This window comes from Poromitra crassiceps (assembly GCF_964638095.1).
Source record: "Poromitra crassiceps genome assembly, chromosome: 8".
Lineage (NCBI taxonomy): Eukaryota > Metazoa > Chordata > Actinopteri > Beryciformes > Melamphaidae > Poromitra > Poromitra crassiceps.
The window spans coordinates 40,027,314-40,045,051 of NC_139629.1; the positions used below are offsets into that span (position 1 = coordinate 40,027,314).

A 17,738-nucleotide genomic window follows, 5' to 3' on the forward strand; every position below is an offset into this window, starting at 1 on the left:
TGCCGGCCAGGATAGCGATGACCAAGGAGTGGCCCACCAGACCGGTCACCAGGAGGAGCCCGTCCAGGATTGGCACCAAGGTCTTCATCAGCGCCTGGTCCGCTCTGCTCGTTAGGCCGCGGCCACTGCTGTTTACTTGCTGCCTCTGCAAATTCTCCATGCCTTCACAAGAAGAAAGGTGCACGGCGTAATGAATCTGTTCAAATGGGGCATCAGAGCAACATAATCACACAGTCTCAAGATGATGCAGCTCTCGCCTCAAAAGCATATTCCTCACAAGCACCATCACACTCCATTATGACAGCTAGCACTCATAATGAGTTTGCTTGTCGAGTTGTAAATGTGCCTTCCACGAATATACAGTACCTCATGATGTGACTGAAATTAATTTTCGGGTGCCCATCTGCTGCCTCTGGTGCCACATTGAATCTCACCAAAACAAAACAAAAAAAGCCAAACACAACAAGTCAAATTGATGTGCAAACGTTATCCAGTTTTACTCTCAGAAACAGAGGACACATGACCTTTTAGAGAGCAGTCGTTGAACATTGGGTTTGGCTTGGCTGCATCAGCATGTAGTCCACTGTAGTCCACTGTAGGAAGAGCAGTTTGGGTCCAAAACCGGAGAAATGTCAGCGCAGCAGTGCCTCTGTGCTTGTATTGATTTGTTGAAACCAGGCAACAGAGGACAAATTCATCCTAACGGTCGCTAACGGGCGTTCCACATTAAAAGCAGTCAATGCTACTTGATGCTGAGTGCTCACAGCGGTAGTAGGCGTCTTGCCCATTTAGAAGCTCTTCAGAGGCTTGTAACCCTGTCGATTCCACTGGAACAACGAGCTCCACCCTCAGAAGAAGAAGGAAAAAATCAAGAAGGATGGAACCATAAAATTAACGTGAAACAAAAGCTTAGTGATTATTAGGTTTCAGTTGGATTATCATACCAGCACCATCACGCACGTCGGACTACTGTATTCTGAGTGGCAATGGTCTGGTCAACAGGCTTCCCCCACTGTTTGCACAGCCAGAAGGGCAGAGCTGATCTGTGCAGGGGGACGGCAGTCAAGGTGTTTATGATTAACCTCATATTGGCTTGAACCCACTTTAACCACCCACCTTTTTAGAGTGTATCGCTTACCATCAGTCTATGCATTTAACCCTCCATCTACACATTCTTTCATATTGTTGCCATTGCTGTTTTTGCAGCTTATTATGCCTAGTTTACACTACAAGACTTCCCCCCAGATTTTACACAGGATTTCCAGTTGGGCTCATTCTGTCTTTGTTGACTCTAGTCTGCAGTTGTTGTCTGCAGTTGTTGTGCCAGTCGGCAGCAACATCTGTTAGTGTTATACTGGGTACAGATTTCGAATCTGTTATTGTAAACTGCCTCCAGATTTCTAGTTCTCAAGTGTAAACGGCCAGTCGGAGCCACAAAGATGATATCAAACATGTTTGAATTTCAAAGTGAAAAGTCTTGTAGTGTATACTGCCTCGTCTGAGTCAGTTGTGTAGTGTGTTTCAGTCCGTTTTTTCAGTCGTGATAAAACATCTTAAAGTCTTTTCATAATCTGTTAAGATCTTCAAAGTCTTCTAGTGTATCACAGGCATGGATTGGTAACGGCAAATATTGAGTTGTCCCCTACTGGCTTTTCCTACGAAACTATTCTATTGTTTTAGCTTACAGGATGAAAGTCACAATTGTGACTTAAAGTCCATTTCGTGAAGTATTCAGCCCTAAAGTGGTCTTTAGGTGCATTAAGGTTGATTCTTCGTTCACCATAAAACATCTATAAAAAGTTAATTATTGACATTGGGCCAAGAGCAAACAGTGGCATCATGGAGTGTCCTGGCTTTTATTGCTGAGCGATAGTGCTCATAAATATGGTCCCTAGTGTGACGAAGAGCAGGCGGATGGAAACCTTGGAAGAGCCTGTTCAGTGTCCTTCTCTACAGTGCTGTGTGTCTGTTCAGTGTCCTTCTCTACAGTGCTGTGTGTCTGTTCAGTGTCCTTCTCTACAGTGCTGTGTGTCATGCAGCCACCTCAGATCAAAATAGCAGTCAGATCGGTGGAAAAGGGAAAGTGTCTGTCAGGGGAGGAGGGGACCTCCAGTGATGAGTGGTACTGTGAGTGTCTGTCAGGGGAGGAGGAGGGGACCTCCAGTGATGAGTGGTACTGTGAGTGTCTGTCAGGGGAGGAGGGGACCTCCAGTGATGAGTGGTACTGTGAGTGTCTGTCAGGGGAGGAGGAGGGGACCTCCAGTGATGAGTGGTACTGTGAGTGTCTGTCAGGGGAGGAGGAGACCTCCAGTTGATGAGTGGTACTGTGAGTGTCTGTCAGGGGAGGAGGAGGGGACCTCCAGTGATGAGTGGTACTGTGAGTGTCTGTCAGGGGAGGAGGGGACCTCCAGTTGATGAGTGGTACTGTGAGTGTCTGTCAGGGGAGGAGGGGACCTCCAGTTGATGAGTGGTACTGTGAGTGTCTGTCAGGGGAGGAGGAGGGGACCTCCAGTGATGAGTGGTACTGTGAGTGTCTGTCAGGGGAGGAGGAGGAGACCTCCAGTTGATGAGTGGTACTGTGAGTGTCTGTCAGGGGAGGAGGGGACCTCCAGTTGATGAGTGGTACTGTGAGTGTCTGTCAGGGGAGGAGGGGACCTCCAGTTGATGAGTGGTACTGTGAGTGTCTGTCAGGGGAGGAGGAGGGGACCTCCAGTTGATGAGTGGTACTGTGAGTGTCTGTCAGTGGAGGAGGAGGGACCTCCAGTGATGAGTGGTACTGTGAGTGTCTGTCAGTGGAGGAGGAGGAGACCTCCAGTTGATGAGTGGTACTGTGAGTAGGGGTCAAAGGGAGAATGGATAGTGGGATCGGCCACTTTGTCGTTCACGGCTGACTTCTTCACCCTGGCTGTTAAAGGGACTCAAGCTGCTCCAGCGGGCGCTTTTCTTCCCAGCACAAGAGCTTTGCCATGAATAAGAGCATCCACAGGGGGAGCTGTGTTTGTATGTGCGGGCAGCCACCCATGAAATGACAGGATGATAGCGACTCTTTAAGCTCTCTCAGGAGCAGCGGGCATGGCGTGCACCCTGCTCTGTGTTGTACCACTTTACCCTTTCATTCTTTTCTTTTTCACTTGCCTCTCCTCTCCTCTCCTCTCCTCTCCTCTCCTCTCCTCTCCTCCCCGCTCGCTCCTCTTTAACCCATTGATACCTGATGCAGCGTTTGTGTGTGTATCCCTTTAAGACGCGGTTCGCGGTCTTAAAGGGATACACACACAAATGAGGGATATACACGCAAATGCTGCATCAGGTATCAATGGCTTAACCTCGTCTATCCTCAGTGTTTCAGTCGTGAACTGAATTGGGAAGACAGCATTTCCTTCCTACTGCCTTTTTTACTTGAATTATTTTCTTTTTTTCTTTTGGGATGTTTCATTGTACTTGGCCAATTCCCCTGCTAGGCTGTCCCGGTCACTGCTCCACCCCCTCTGCTGATCTGGGGACAGTTGTAGACTAGCACAGACTAGCTTCCTCCGATACATGTGCAGTCGCCAGCCGCTTCTTTTCACCTGCCAGCCACCGGCACGATGTAGTGCATGGGTGGATCACGATATTCCCCCGAGTTCCCCTCCCCCCCCCTTAACAGGCACCCCGACCGACCAGAGGAGGCACTAGTGCAGCTGCAGCAACCAGGACACGTCGCATACCCTTAATCCGGCTTCCCAGCCGCAGACACGGCCAGTTGTGCCTGTATGGACGCCTGACCAAGCCGGAGGCAACACGGGGGCTCGAACCTGGGACCCTCGTGTTGGTAGGCAGGGAATCTACTGCTGCACTACCCGGACGCGCTCCTACTGCCTTTTTAAAGTCTCACAGACGTAACCATGCATGCAATTTGTTCAGCTTTGACAATGATGAATGATTTGTGTTGAATTCTCCCTGAAGGTCCTCATTAAAGACATCACTGAAGCTCTATCTTTTTTATAGTGGAATAAAAGCAATTTGTTCTTCTCGAGCACAGGACTTCTTTACAGCCTTCGCCTGACAGCTTCCAAAGAAACAGTCCGTGATGATAGTCTGTGTTCTGTTGTGGATCCCATACATTTGCTGAGGTCCAACTTGTCTCACCTCTCTGCTCCACAGATGTAGGATCAGTTGAGGGCCTGGCGTACCACCGTGGCTGGGATACGCTCTACTGGACCAGCTACACCACCTCCACCATCACCCGGCACACGGTGGACCAGAGCCGCTCGGTGGCCTATAACCGCAACACCGTGGTCACCATGTCTGGCAACGACCACCCCAGAGCCTTCGTGCTGGACGAGTGTCAGGAGTGAGTCATCCACATTGCAGCTTGAAGTTCTGCACTGCACCTGGGCCCAGTTCCAATAGTGTTCTGGGTTGTTGTTGTTGTTGTTGTTGTTTGGGGGGCAGCAGATTTATTTTGGATCCGTCAACTGTAACTGTAGCCATTTTGGGGGCTGTCAGTCTTCCCACTGCAAATCATTCTTCTTCCCCTATTTGTTCCCACTACAGTCTGATGTTCTGGACCAACTGGAACGAGCAGGCTCCCAGCATCATGAGGGCTTCCCTGAACGGAGCCAACGTTCTCGTGATCATCGGCAGCGACATTAAAACTCCCAATGGTTTGGCCATAGACCATCGTTCCGAGAAGCTCTACTTCTCTGACGCCACACTGGACAAGATCGAGCGCTGTGAATATGACGGCAGCAGCCGTTACGTGAGTCAACTCCTTTACTTCTCTCTGATTAAAGACAACAGAGTTGGCATCAGTCTTTAAGGCGTGGGCTTTAGTTTTGTAGTGTTGTTTGGAATCTTACAGAGTTGCTAAGGGTGAGAACTTGAGTTTGAAATGAAATAAAGCTTATATTATTCTCTCTCTATTCACGAGTTTCCTGGTGAGACCGTGGGTGCTTCCATGACACCCTCCCTCCCTGTTTCCAGCTGCCGGTTGCCTGTTTCCGCCCAGGACCGTTCATAGCGAAAGAGACTGAAAATTATCATAATAATTGTTGTGACTTTGTACCTACCTATGTCTTGTAATGGAGCCCCCCCAGCATAATAATTTCACACCTGCATAATTGTACAATGGAGTGACAATATATTGAATCTTGAAAGAGAGAGACCGCTAAACCGAGTTCCGGTTTGGACGTTTAGCCTTCAAAATAAGAGTGGCCGCTATGCAACCACATACTATTTTTAGCAATTTCGGCTAAAATAAGCCCATACAGCACCAGTGAATTGACATTCACCTCGTTTTGTAAAATATCGCAGCTATGCACCCACACAACGCTACTATTTTTAGCCATTTCGGATAAAATAAGCCAAACGTTCCCACTCTTTGACAGCGACGCGCACCTCCTTGCTAGTGAAAAAAATGTAAACAGGAAGTCGACAACCGGCTACCGCTGAGAATCATGGGAAACGTAGGTCCAGGAAAAAGGTGAATATATATGTATTTTTTTTTTTTTACTTTAGGTGTTGTTGAAGAATGAGCCGGTCCATCCGTTTGGCCTGGCTGTGTATGGAGACTACATCTTCTGGACGGACTGGGTGAGGAGGGCCGTCCTCAGGGCCGACAAATACACAGGAGGAGACATGAAGGTGCTGCGTGCAGACATCCCTCAGCAGCCGATGGGCATCATCGCTGTGGCCAACGACACCAACAGCTGTGAGTATCATCAAAGACAATGGGATGTCAAGCTAGACGGCCCCACTTCAACTTCACTTCCTGTCGTTTTGTCACGTGGGTTTTGCCCCATGGTTTTCCACGCACACGGCCACTTAGGAGACTTGCAGCATGAACAAATTCCGAACGCACCGCCCACGAGGTCCGTGGTTGGTCAATTCATATGTCTGTCAAGCATCCTTTTTCTTGTCTTGGGGGGTGTGGGCGTTAACCACTTTTCAGAGTTGTGTTTTCCTGACGTAGATGTATCTCCAGCTGGCTACTGCGAGACTACAGGCTTGCTATTGTGGTAAAAATGTCTTTATATAACACAGTACATTACATACACTAAATCTCCTGGATAATAATACCCTTTCAGGCGAGTTCTCTCCTTGCCGAACAAATAACGGAGGTTGCCAAGACCTGTGTCTGCCCACATCGGATGCACGGGTCAACTGCAGTTGCCGTGGAGACAGACGACTTCTGGAGGACAATACCTGCTCTGGTGAGGGAGAGGGAGAGAGATACTGGACAGTCTCTATACAGTTATATCATTCTAGGATAATACTTAACAAAATCCTATTCTTGCTCAAAATGTGATGGGGGCTGAACGCTTGTCACTAATTCCAAATGTTTCTGCCTTCCCAGCTCTGAACATTTCGTGTGGAAACGTCGATGACTTTGAGTGTGGTAACGGCGACTGTATCAACTACAGCCTGACCTGTGACGGCATGGCTCACTGCAAGGACAAGTCTGATGAGAAGCAGTCGTACTGCGGTGAGTTTCCCTGCTGCACTCTGAGGTGACAGGTGACTCTGAAGAGAGCTGTCACAGCTGCACTCTGAGGTGACTCTGAGTAGAGCTGTCACAGCTCCACTCTGAGGTGACAGGTGACTCTGAGTAGAGCTGTCACAGCTGCACTCTGAGGTGACTCTGAGTAGAGCGGTCACAGCTCCACTCTGAGGTGACAGGTGACTCTGAGTAGAGCGGTCACAGCTCCACTCTGAGGTGACTCTGAGTAGAGCGGTCACAGCTCCACTCTGAGGTGACTCTGAGTAGAGCTGTCACAGCTCCACTCTGAGGTGACTCTGAATAGAGCTGTCACAGCTCCACTCTGAGGTGACTCTGAGTAGAGCTGTCACAGCTCCACTCTGAGGTGACTCTTAGTAGAGCGGTCACAGCTCCACTCTGAGGTGACTCTGAGTACAGCTGTCACAGCTCCACTCTGAGGTGACAGGTGACTCTGAGTAGAGCTGTCACAGCATTGACTTGTCAAGTAGCTACTGATCTTCATCTCAAACTGCTCCACAGCCAATCGCCTGTGTAAGAAAGGCTACAGGCGCTGCATCAATGGCCGCTGCATCGGCCACCAGCTCTGGTGTGACGGCATGGACGACTGCGGCGACCACTCCGACGAGCTGCCCTGCAACAGTAAGAATATGTCTCTTTCACAGACGCAAGTGATTTAAAAAAAAGCATCAGCTAGGCTCCTGACAGGTGTAAAAAAAACAAAAAACATATCACTTCACTGGCTGCCCGACTTAACAAATCTTGCCAATTGTTTACATAATTTCTGGACTTTTCTGGCTTTACCAGACACCCTTTACATCTCCTTTAGGTCTTCTGATCTCTTGGTCATTCCTTGATCAAGGCTAAAACTTTGTAAAGGGATTCTCTGTTGTGGCCCCTGAGAATGTTGAACCTCCTTGAAAGTGTTCGATTAGCAGAATCCATTTCCTCCCCCACATGTTCCCCCATTTTCTTAATTTTTTATGTATGAAAAACCCATAGCTTTTTTCTTGCTCTGTTGTCTTTTTCTTTTAACCGAGCTTTGTCATGAAGTGTTTCTCTCCGTAAAGTTGACTTGACGCGGTGCTTCCTCCTGTGCTTCCCGCAGTGACCCTGTGCAAACCGGGCGAGTTCCAGTGCAAAGACGGAAGCTGCATCTCCAACTTCAGCCGCTGTGACCAGGTGGTCCAATGTGAAGACGCCAGTGATGAGATGAACTGCCGTAAGTGATCTGCTGTAGCTTCAACCATTTCTAAACCTTACCGTTGTAAATGAATGACAGGACATGGAAGAAGAAGTTCTGTCTAGAAAATCAGATGCGTTTTGACAAGAGCCCAACCTCGGGGGGCATCCTGGTGACTGCTAAAGTGGACGTCATGTGCTCACAGCTGCATGGGTTCACACATCTAAGATTGTGCTAGACTATTACATCTCTTTCTATCCCTTTCTGGCGGTGTTTATCTCTTTGTGTTAGCAAAAAAAAGCGATGGAGGGAAAGGTGGACCTCTCTCCACTGTGCTTTAAAATGATTGAGATTGACATGGGAGAATCAGCTACAGTACATGAATAGGAAATGTATGTCTTCATGGTTCTTTGTCAAAGGTTTTTATTATTATTCTCTCTCTCAGACGCCACTGACTGCTCCCGTTTCTTCCGTCTGGGAGTGAAAGGAGCTTCCTTCCAGAGCTGTGAGAAGACCACCCTGTGCTACCTGCCCTCCTGGGTGTGCGACGGCAACAACGACTGTGGAGACTTCTCAGACGAGAGGAACTGCCCAGGTTGGACACACTTTTCTTTCCCCGTGTCCTCCAGTTTTCCGTGCGTCTCTGAAATGGCCGCGGCTCCTCCTACATTGTGCTTTCCTGTCGCCTTGCAGATAAACGGAAGCTGAAGTGTCCAATCAACTTCTTCGCCTGTCCCAGCGGCCGCTGCATCCCAATGAGCTGGACCTGCGACAAGGAGAACGACTGTGAGAACGGAGCCGACGAGACGCACTGTGGTCAGTCTGCTGCACACATGTCCTCCATTACCCACACACTGTTTGTTGAGTTATATACCGTAGTCAACAAGACTGGTGCCTAAACAAAACAAAAAATAGCCTGGTAAAAACCATCGTTAACACAGGATCTCACATTCCGCTTCGATCTGCACATCAGTCTGGTCTTCCAGCCGCCCACAGAAATGTCCTGAAATTGCACTGGACCAATCAGGAACGCCGCTGGCATGGTAATGGCGTCTCCCGAAGCAACGAGTGGTGACGTTAACGCTAGTAGAGTAAACACAGCCGTAAGTGCAGTTATTGCAGAAATAGACTCAATAACGACAATTGAGACAAGAACAAGAGTATGCACCAGCGTGAGTTTCTCGGCAGAAAAGACATTTTCGCCGTTCTTCCGACCGGATTTGGCGACGCTGATTGGCTGAAGGAGTTGTCTGTCAAGGCAAGTACACTCGCCCACTGAAATCGATGTCCAGACCGATACACAACGTGACGTAGAGAACATTTAAGTTACATTAGCTTTATTTACAGAATGTGAGGTCAGAATGGTTTTACCAGGCTACCAAAGAATAGCCATTTTTCTTCTTCACATTGATCTTCTCATTGTGGACGGAAAGGTATGGCCGTTACTGTTGCTGTTGTTAGGGAGAATGAAATCATCCTTTTCAAAAAAGTTGAAGCTGTCTGTTTTCCCCTACTTGCAGACAAGTTCTGTACGCCCACGCAGTTTGAGTGCGGGAACCACCGCTGCATCTCCAGCCACTGGGTGTGTGACGGCTCTGACGACTGCGGAGATGGTTCTGATGAGGACCAGAAATGCAGTGAGTCACACTTATTATTTCCACTCTGTCCTCGTCAACTGGCAGCCAGGGGTATTACTGGCTGCTCTCAGAGTATTACTGGCTGCTCTCAGAGTATTACTGGCTGCTCTCAGGGTATTACTGGCTGCTCTCAGAGTATTACTGGCTGCTCTCAGGGTATTACTGGCTGCTCTCAGAGTATTACTGGCTGCTCTCAGTGTATTACTGGCTGCTCTCAGAGTATTACTGGCTGCTCTCAGAGTATTACTGGCTGCTCTCAGTGTATTACTGGCTGCTCTCAGGGTATTACTGGCTGCTCTCAGTGTATTACTGGCTGCTCTCAGGGTATTACTGGCTGCTCTCAGGGTATTACTGGCTGCTCTCAGGGTATTACTGGCTGCTCTCAGGGTATTACTGGCTGCTCTCAGTAGTATTACTGGCTGCTCTCAGAGTATTACTGGCTGCTCTCAGGGTATTACTGGCTGCTCTCAGGGTATTACTGGCTGCTCTCACACACTGTGGAAGCATAATGAGCAGGACTCCATGATGACGCAGTGTCATTATGTAACCTCTCCCATATGTTCACAGAATCTAAGACCTGCAGTCCCGAGGCGTTCCAGTGTCCAGGCTCCCACATGTGTGTGCCTCAGCGCTGGAAGTGTGACGGGGACAAGGACTGCCCCGATGGAGCCGACGAGAGCGTCAAGGCCGGCTGCAGTGAGTAGGACCGTCACAAAAATGTGACAGGGACTGGTGTTTAATGTGACAGGGACTGGTGTTTAATGTGACAGGGACTGGTGTTTAATGTAAAAAGTGAACAGTGAGCACACTCCAAAAAATATATAACTTCGGTGCAGGGCACAAACAATATCAAGTCACAGCAGGAAACGCCAGCACACAAAAAAGTATTTTTGAAGTTTTAATACCTGTAGTCTGGGTTTTGGCACACAGGCCTTCCTCAGTGTTGTTGGTGTTTAATGTGACAGGGACTGGTGTTTTGGGTAACAAGTAGGCCAGGGTCATTTTTCTTTTCTTTTGTACAGATTGTGAGAGTGCAGATCGTAAGCTTTCAAAAATGATGTCCTACATTGAAATCTGAAAATAGAAGATGGGCTTATTTTCATTTGAATGTTTCGTCAAATCGAAAATCGCCCTGAAAGTTGGTGAACAAGCTTAGTTTGCTAACAAATAAGTATTTAGTGATCCTAAAGCTTTGTTAAATTGAGTGCCTTCTTCAACATCTAAACTTTGCTAATATGAAAAAAGTCCCCCATCCAACCCCCCAAAAATAACACGTTTATCTTGATTTGTGCAATTTCACGTTGCCTACTAGCCCAATAGCCCAAAAAAAAAGAAGAAGCCAAAAGTCAATGTTTCCTTCCCCATTAAGCCAAGTGTTCTCTCTCTCTTTGGCAGCATACACCAACAGCACTTGCGATGTGGAGAATGAGTTCATGTGCCAGAACAGACAGTGTATCCCCAAGCACTTTGTGTGTGACCATGACATCGACTGCTCCGACGGCTCCGATGAGTCTCCAGAATGTGGTAAGTGAGAAACCAAGGACAACCCAGTACAAAGCATACTGTAGTAGACTGTATAAGAAATAAGGACGTAGCCACCGTCACGTCACCTATTGGTTCCTGTCCTCCCCATTTGAAGCCTCGAGTTCCGCATTGTGACCGTCGCCATCTTTGTTTTCTTGTAGCCAGACGTGACCATATTTGGACGAGAAGACCTGCAGTGCCGCCTGCTATTGGTCCGTGATCGGCGAGCTGCACAATCATTGAACAGGCGACCTGTCAATCACGTCCCAAAACATAGTCTGCTTTATCGTCTATTTACTCGATGGGACTATACTTTACTAAATGAACACCATACTGCATTGAAGAATACTTGAAATTAGCGATTGAGACCATAATAACCCATTAGGAAAGTGTTTACTGAGGTAATAAAGTCGGGTCATTTTCCCATTCACTTCTATACAATCTGACTTCTCTTTGTACAAATGGGTGAATTATTGAACAATGTGCAGTTGTTATGAATGGTGAAATTAGCTATAGAAACCAAAACCGTTTTTTGAACCAGGCTGTAAACATGTTTATTTTTGCTGTAACATTGGGCATTTTAACATGGGGGTGAAGGGGGAATGACTCCCGTTTGCAGCCAGCCTCGAGTGGCCATTCGAGGAACTGCAGCTTTTGGCACTTCCGCGTCGGCTTCATCTGTCCAAGCCGGAGGTTGCGGCTTGATACAAAGTTGAGAGAGAATGTCATTTGGGATTGTTTAAATATAATAGTCATCCTAACGATTACGTATGAGATGGTGAATGGATGTACTGATGGTATCTCTTCTTCTGGTGTAGAATACCCAACATGTGTGTCTCTTCTTCTGGTGTAGAATACCCACCATGTGGTCCTGTGATGTACTGATGGTATCTCTTCTTCTGGTGTAGAATACCCAACATGTGTGTCTCTTCTTCTGGTGTAGAATACCCAACATGTGGTCCGGACGAGTTCCGCTGTGCCAACGGCCGCTGCCTCAACCAGAAGAGCTGGGAGTGTGACGGAGAGTTCGACTGTCAAGATCGCTCTGATGAAGCGCCCAAAAACCCCCGCTGCACTGACTCAGGTAGGCGTCGCAGTCACCAACACAAGTGTTGTAGTACTTAAGTCCGACTCAGGGCTCGTGACTTGACTTGGACTTCAGCACTGATGACTCGAACTTGGCACTTGGATTTGAGCGTTCATGCATTCAAACTGGGAAGTTGGAGACGAGGACTTGTTAATTGATAAAGACTGTTTTGACTCGGACTTCTTCTTTGGTGACTTGGACTTGTTAATTGATAAAGACTGTTTTGACTCGGACTTCTTCTTTGGTGACTTGGACTTGTTCATTGATAAAGACTGTTTTGACTCGGACTTCTTCTCTGGTGACTTGGACTTGGACTCGAACACTGGGGGACTCGGACTGCACAAGACTGTAGTGTACACTATACATGCACTCACTATCTGACTTCACCTTTTGCTGCTCTACTACTAGAATGAACCGTGAATCGTATTGGAAACGTCTGATAAAAAGGCCAAATTTGTGCAACTTCCCCGTTTCTCTGTGATTTCAGAGAGGAAGTGTAACGACTCGGCCTTCATGTGCCGCAACGGGAAGTGTTTGAACGAGACTCTGCTGTGCGACCGCAACGACGACTGCGGCGACGGCTCCGACGAGCGCAACTGCTTCATCAACGAGTGTCTGAACAGCAAGCTGAGTGGCTGCTCGCAGCTCTGCGACGACCTCAAGGTCGCCTACAAGGTAAGCTGCCTTCATGGCGGTGGTTAAACTGCAAACTTCTAGAACATCTACAGCAAATAAAGTGTCATTTATTCCTGAATTTTCGGACTTTAAATGGCCTGAAAATGGTCTAAAAATCACATCAGCATGGCCTCATGCAGGAACAATGGTGGGAGGGAGAGGGGGTGAGTTTTATCAATGGTGAGGTAAGAAGGTCCCGGAGTAGCTCTCAGGCATGTGCTTATATAAGACCAAGTTGTGTTTTGGCTCTCTTCCTTCAAAGTAGGAGGCCCGTCTTAGAACAGCTTGAACTCCCTGTGAACTCTCATGACGGGGCTGTTATGGCTGTGCTAAGGGCCTCCTTTTACAAGGGACATTTTGTAACTCGTTGAGGCTGGAAGGATCCAGTTGTATGGAGGTGAGGCTGTTGAAGGTACCAGTTGTATGGAGGTGAGGCTGTTGAAGGTACCAGAAAGCCAGTTTTTGAAACCAGTGTTTTCACAACTACACAGATCTTTCCCCATGACAGACTTGCCATGGGTTGATTTCCTTCAAGCATAGATCTAATGTACAGTTTAAATTCCCACATTATAGCATAGGCAGAATTTGGATAATATATATATATATATATATATATATATATATATATATATATATATATATATATATATATATATATATATGTGTGTGTGGGGGGGAGGGGGGGGGTCACAGTGTCAAGAATGGAAAGTGACAGTTTAAATTGTTGGAGCAGTGTTTGACAGTGTACTGGCAGCAATGAGATTAACAGGTATTTATAAAGCCGACATCACATCAGCCATTCAATTTATTTCATACCTGTGTGGATATATCTCAAATAAGTTTGTGTGGATTTCTAAAATAAGTTTGAGTCCATTCCACTTTACATAGAATGTGGGCAAGGATGGGGCTTGTGTGGAATTTGGGTGAAAGAAAAAGCACACGTCAGATTGGCTGACTGTCAGGTTTTGTGACAAGAGGTGGCAGGTCGTGGTGAACGGGCGTCTAGAATAGAAATCGGAGATGGCATATGTTGTTCCAGCAAGCGCTGACTCAAATAAGTCCGGTTTGTGTGTTTTGACATGCCGCCTGTGCTCTCGGTCCCTTGAGTCCGGGCCGTGTGTTCTGACATGCCTCGTGTGCTCTGCGCCCTTCAGTGCAGGTGTCATCCTGGCTTCCAGCTGAAGCGCGACGGGAAGACGTGCGTGGATGTAGACGAGTGCACAACGAGCTACCCGTGCACTCAGCGCTGCATCAACACCCACGGCAGCTTCCACTGTCTCTGTGTGGACGGCTTTGAACTCAGCCCCAACGACCCCACCATCTGCAAGTCCACATCGGGTAAGTCGTGTCTGCGTGTGCCTACTGTATGTTTCAAGTTTATTTTTGCACAATTTAAATACAGAAAAGTGACATACTGGCATACTGTAATAATGTGTGTTTTGCATAACTGTCTTCATAGCTAAATCAGTCATGATGGCCCATTCATGTTTTGTTTTTGTGTGTAGAAGAGGAACCCTACTTGATCTTTGCCAACCGTTACTACCTGAGGAAACTCAACCTGGATGGCTCCAACTACACTCTTATCAAACAGGTCAACAAACAAACAAACAAACAAACAAAGAATAGTATTCAGTTTGACCAACTGACAAAATGAAGCAGGTGAAGTTGTTGTTGCTAGCTGTCCATAACCCTGCTGCTGATGCCTGTCTTCCAGGGTCTGAATAATGCAGTGGCGCTGGATTTCCACTATGCCGAGCACATGATCTACTGGACAGACGTGACGACTCAGGGCAGCATGATCCGACGCATGCGGATGAACGGCAGCAACGTGGAGGTCAGTGTTGAAATCAAAATGTCCAATTATTTTCTGGATATTTTTGGCTCTATATATACCCGGAGACCACTGGAGAGTTTAGCACAGCCGACACATTTATGACACGTTGCTGGAATAGCATAACCATTCACTCTTCTTCGGGGAAGTTGGTCCGACCGTTCTGACACGCTGACTGGATCATCAGCCCAATATCATCCAACTCGCTGACGCTGTCACATTGTCCTATCTGGCAGGTGTTGCACCGTACCTCTCTGAGTAACCCAGATGGCTTGGCGGTGGACTGGGTGGGCGGGAACCTGTACTGGTGCGATAAGGGCCGGGACACCATCGAGGTGTCCAAGCTGAACGGGGCCTACCGGACCGTCCTGGTTAACAGCGGCCTGAGGGAGCCGCGTGCCGTGGCTGTGGACGTACGCTACGGGTGAGAAACACGTGACTCGACTCATTTTAGCTATTCGCCTATGTTTGGAATTCAAGTGGAAGTTTCATAACGATATATACGTTAGTATTAACGCTGTCTTCCTCTCCTGGTGGCCAGGTACCTGTACTGGTCGGACTGGGGTGACAACCCCCACATCGGCCGGGTAGGGATGGACGGCACCAACAGGAGTGTTATCGTGGAGGACAAGATCACCTGGCCCAACGGCCTGACGCTCGACTTCATCAATGACCGCATCTACTGGGCCGACGCCCGGGACGACTACATCGAGTTCTGTAGCCTGGACGGCACTAGCAGACACACAGGTAACAGGCCCACGTGGACAAACGCACACGATTGCAGAGACATGGTCCACACTTTGGCTTTGGACTTTCCGTGGTCGCACAATACTAGATGTATTGGACAGTGGTTCTCAACGTGCGGTACGGGAACCAGCAGGGGTCCTTGACAGGGTTCCAGGGGGTTTTGAATTGATGAATTGTTAAACTTCAACATAATTTAATTTTCTAGAAGTTAAAGGAACACTAGCAATTTTGATCCAGCTTTGTATCATTGCAAAATCAGTAGTATTAGCATATCCGAAAACTGTAAACAGTTTTGCAGACACTCATTTAGCTTGACAGTTATTGAGAGTTGATTTGAGTTCTAATGACACAAAGCTGGTTGAAAGCTGGTGTTCCTTTAACACAATTAGACAATGTAGAAGAATGACTATTTTGATCATAGTTTCACTGTTGTCTCTCTACCTGCAATACAGGAACTCTTCCAATTCTGGACAAAATCATATCTGACAATAAAGAATATTCTCGGATTTGAGTTTTCTGAGACCAAATCTCATCAAGTTGACAGTAGCGGGTCCATGGGTCTAATGTGGACTAAATGAGGGATCCTTGATACGGAGAAGGTTGAGAATCACTGTTATAAGAACTGAAATGGCTGGTGCTGCTCGCAGTGTGGAAGCGGGTTCACAGTGCGTAAAGCAGTCAGTGTGGAAGCGGGTTCACAGTGCGTAAAACAGTCGGTGTGGAAGCAGGTTCACAGTGCGTAAAGCAGTCAGTGTGGAAGCAGGTTCACAGTGCGTAAAGCAGTCAGTGTGGAAGCAGGTTCACAGTGTGTAAAGCAGTCAGGCATACTCTCACACACACACATACAATACAGGTCAAAGTGCCAACAAGCATAAGCAGGCCGGTCAGATGGTTGCTGGGAGAGTCCTGCACCCTCGGCCCAGGGGACACGCAGCCTCAATAGGGGAGATTGTTCTGACCACTGACGGCTCCAGCATGCATGACGTCTGAATGGCGCTCCCTTGTTTAGCGCACTCACCACAATAGTTGATATTGTCAGCCAACCGGGCATGCAGGAGAATGCAGGAGTGCAGAGGACGTCTCCATTGAAATTGAAATTCTTTGCATTCGCTAAACTGTTTTAAACACATGAACATGCCTCGCACAAAGCATCCCCCGACATCATGCACAAAGCAATTTGCAATTAGAGCTGCAACAATTAGTCGATTAATCAACAATAATCCATTGACGTAAAGTTAATCTCAAAACTATTTTTATAATTGATTAATCGTTTAGACAAATTTTTAAGAAGAAAAATACTGAAGTTATTTCATTACACCTTCTTAAATGTGAATATCTTTGCGTTGCGGACTGTTGGTCAGGACAAAAGAAGACATTTGAGGATCTTGGGCTTTGGGGGAAAAGTGATCGACATTTTTCACCATTTTGTGGCATTTTACAGACCAAACGACTAATCGATTAGTTGAGAAAATAATCGACAGTTTAATTGAAAATGAAAATCATCGTTAGTTGCAGCGCTGTTTGCAGTGTTACTGTAACCTGTCGTGCGTCGCTCCCCCGACACACAAACACCAATGTGGCCGCGTGTGTGTGTTTGCTGAGCGAGACTTGGCCTGTTTGAATTCAGATAAGGCTGGGGTCAAAGGGCACTTCAGTCTCAGTTCACTCTAGCGTTGTAAAACTACTATGACGACATAAGCATGGGGAAGAACGTGTGTTAATTTAAAGGATTCTAATTCAGGTTCTAATCACTGCTGACCCAACATCACCTAATGACATCGATGACATTTTGAACTTCATCGATGTGTGTGTGTGTGTGTGTGTGTGTGTGTGTTTATGTCTGTGGTGTATGTGATTGCATGTGTGTATCCACTAGGGATGTCACGATACTAGAATTTCTACTTCGATACCGATACCCGCAAAATATCGATACTCTATACCATTTACGATACCATGGAGAGGGGGGGGGGGGGGGGGTGACATCACATCAAGAGGCATAAAAAATAAACGAAGACAGATGGACAGACAGACGTACGTTTCTCCATAATCTAGGCCCAATAAAACTCATTAAAAACTTTGCACTTTACACAGCAGATGACCCCTCCTCTAGTCATCAGCCTATCACAACACAGCAGATTACCGCTGCTCTAGTCATCAGCCTATCACAACACAGCAGATTACCGCTGCTCTAGCCATCAGCCTATCAGACCACTTTGAGCTTGTTGAAGCAACAGATACCCACCAATGACAGGGAGGGAGAAATCAGTAGTATGTTTGATTTTTCATTAATAGAAAGCACTGTTGGTAACTATACAGTTGCAAATGAGTATTGTATCAGTTTTACATTTGTAGTATTGATACTTGCGAATGATTATTTTATCCGTTTAAAATTTTTAGTATTGATTTTTATCGATACTTTAACCCCTAGTATCCACACATGTGTGATTTACTGTATCACTGCGTTTTACGACAGAGTGAAGCTGATGGTGTGTTTCCATAACAGCGTGTCCCAAACACTGAGAGCAAACAGATGAAATGACACGTTTATGGCAGCGGAAACAGTGGGATTCGAGTGTAAA

The 17,738-nt window shown here is 47.1% G+C and overlaps 2 protein-coding genes across 2 annotated transcripts in view; one reads left to right on the forward strand and one right to left on the reverse strand.

The window, feature by feature from the left end:
• LOC310781583 (galanin receptor type 1-like) overlaps positions 1 to 160 on the reverse strand; it is a gene marked incomplete at both ends in the record, with an annotated part of 1,047 nt that extends 887 nt beyond the window's left edge. Inside the window, one exon of the mRNA XM_083642204.1 lies at positions 1 to 160. This exon is cut by the window's left edge and continues 887 nt beyond it. Coding sequence (XP_083498330.1) covers positions 1 to 160 — 160 coding nt within the window.
• Positions 1 to 17,738, forward strand: part of LOC310780707 (low-density lipoprotein receptor-related protein 1-like) — a gene marked incomplete at its 5' end in the record, with an annotated part of 157,296 nt that overhangs the window by 118,979 nt on the left and 20,579 nt on the right. The window contains 19 exons of the mRNA XM_083641218.1: positions 4,141 to 4,330; positions 4,534 to 4,738; positions 5,497 to 5,689; positions 6,066 to 6,191; positions 6,335 to 6,463; positions 6,998 to 7,117; positions 7,584 to 7,697; positions 8,104 to 8,253; positions 8,352 to 8,474; positions 9,179 to 9,295; positions 9,863 to 9,991; positions 10,691 to 10,819; positions 11,763 to 11,903; positions 12,394 to 12,581; positions 13,736 to 13,919; positions 14,087 to 14,172; positions 14,296 to 14,415; positions 14,649 to 14,836; positions 14,954 to 15,159. Of these exons, the coding sequence (XP_083497344.1) occupies positions 4,141 to 4,330; positions 4,534 to 4,738; positions 5,497 to 5,689; positions 6,066 to 6,191; positions 6,335 to 6,463; positions 6,998 to 7,117; positions 7,584 to 7,697; positions 8,104 to 8,253; positions 8,352 to 8,474; positions 9,179 to 9,295; positions 9,863 to 9,991; positions 10,691 to 10,819; positions 11,763 to 11,903; positions 12,394 to 12,581; positions 13,736 to 13,919; positions 14,087 to 14,172; positions 14,296 to 14,415; positions 14,649 to 14,836; positions 14,954 to 15,159 (2,838 nt within the window). The remainder of the gene's footprint in view (positions 1 to 4,140; positions 4,331 to 4,533; positions 4,739 to 5,496; positions 5,690 to 6,065; positions 6,192 to 6,334; positions 6,464 to 6,997; positions 7,118 to 7,583; positions 7,698 to 8,103; positions 8,254 to 8,351; positions 8,475 to 9,178; positions 9,296 to 9,862; positions 9,992 to 10,690; positions 10,820 to 11,762; positions 11,904 to 12,393; positions 12,582 to 13,735; positions 13,920 to 14,086; positions 14,173 to 14,295; positions 14,416 to 14,648; positions 14,837 to 14,953; positions 15,160 to 17,738) is intronic.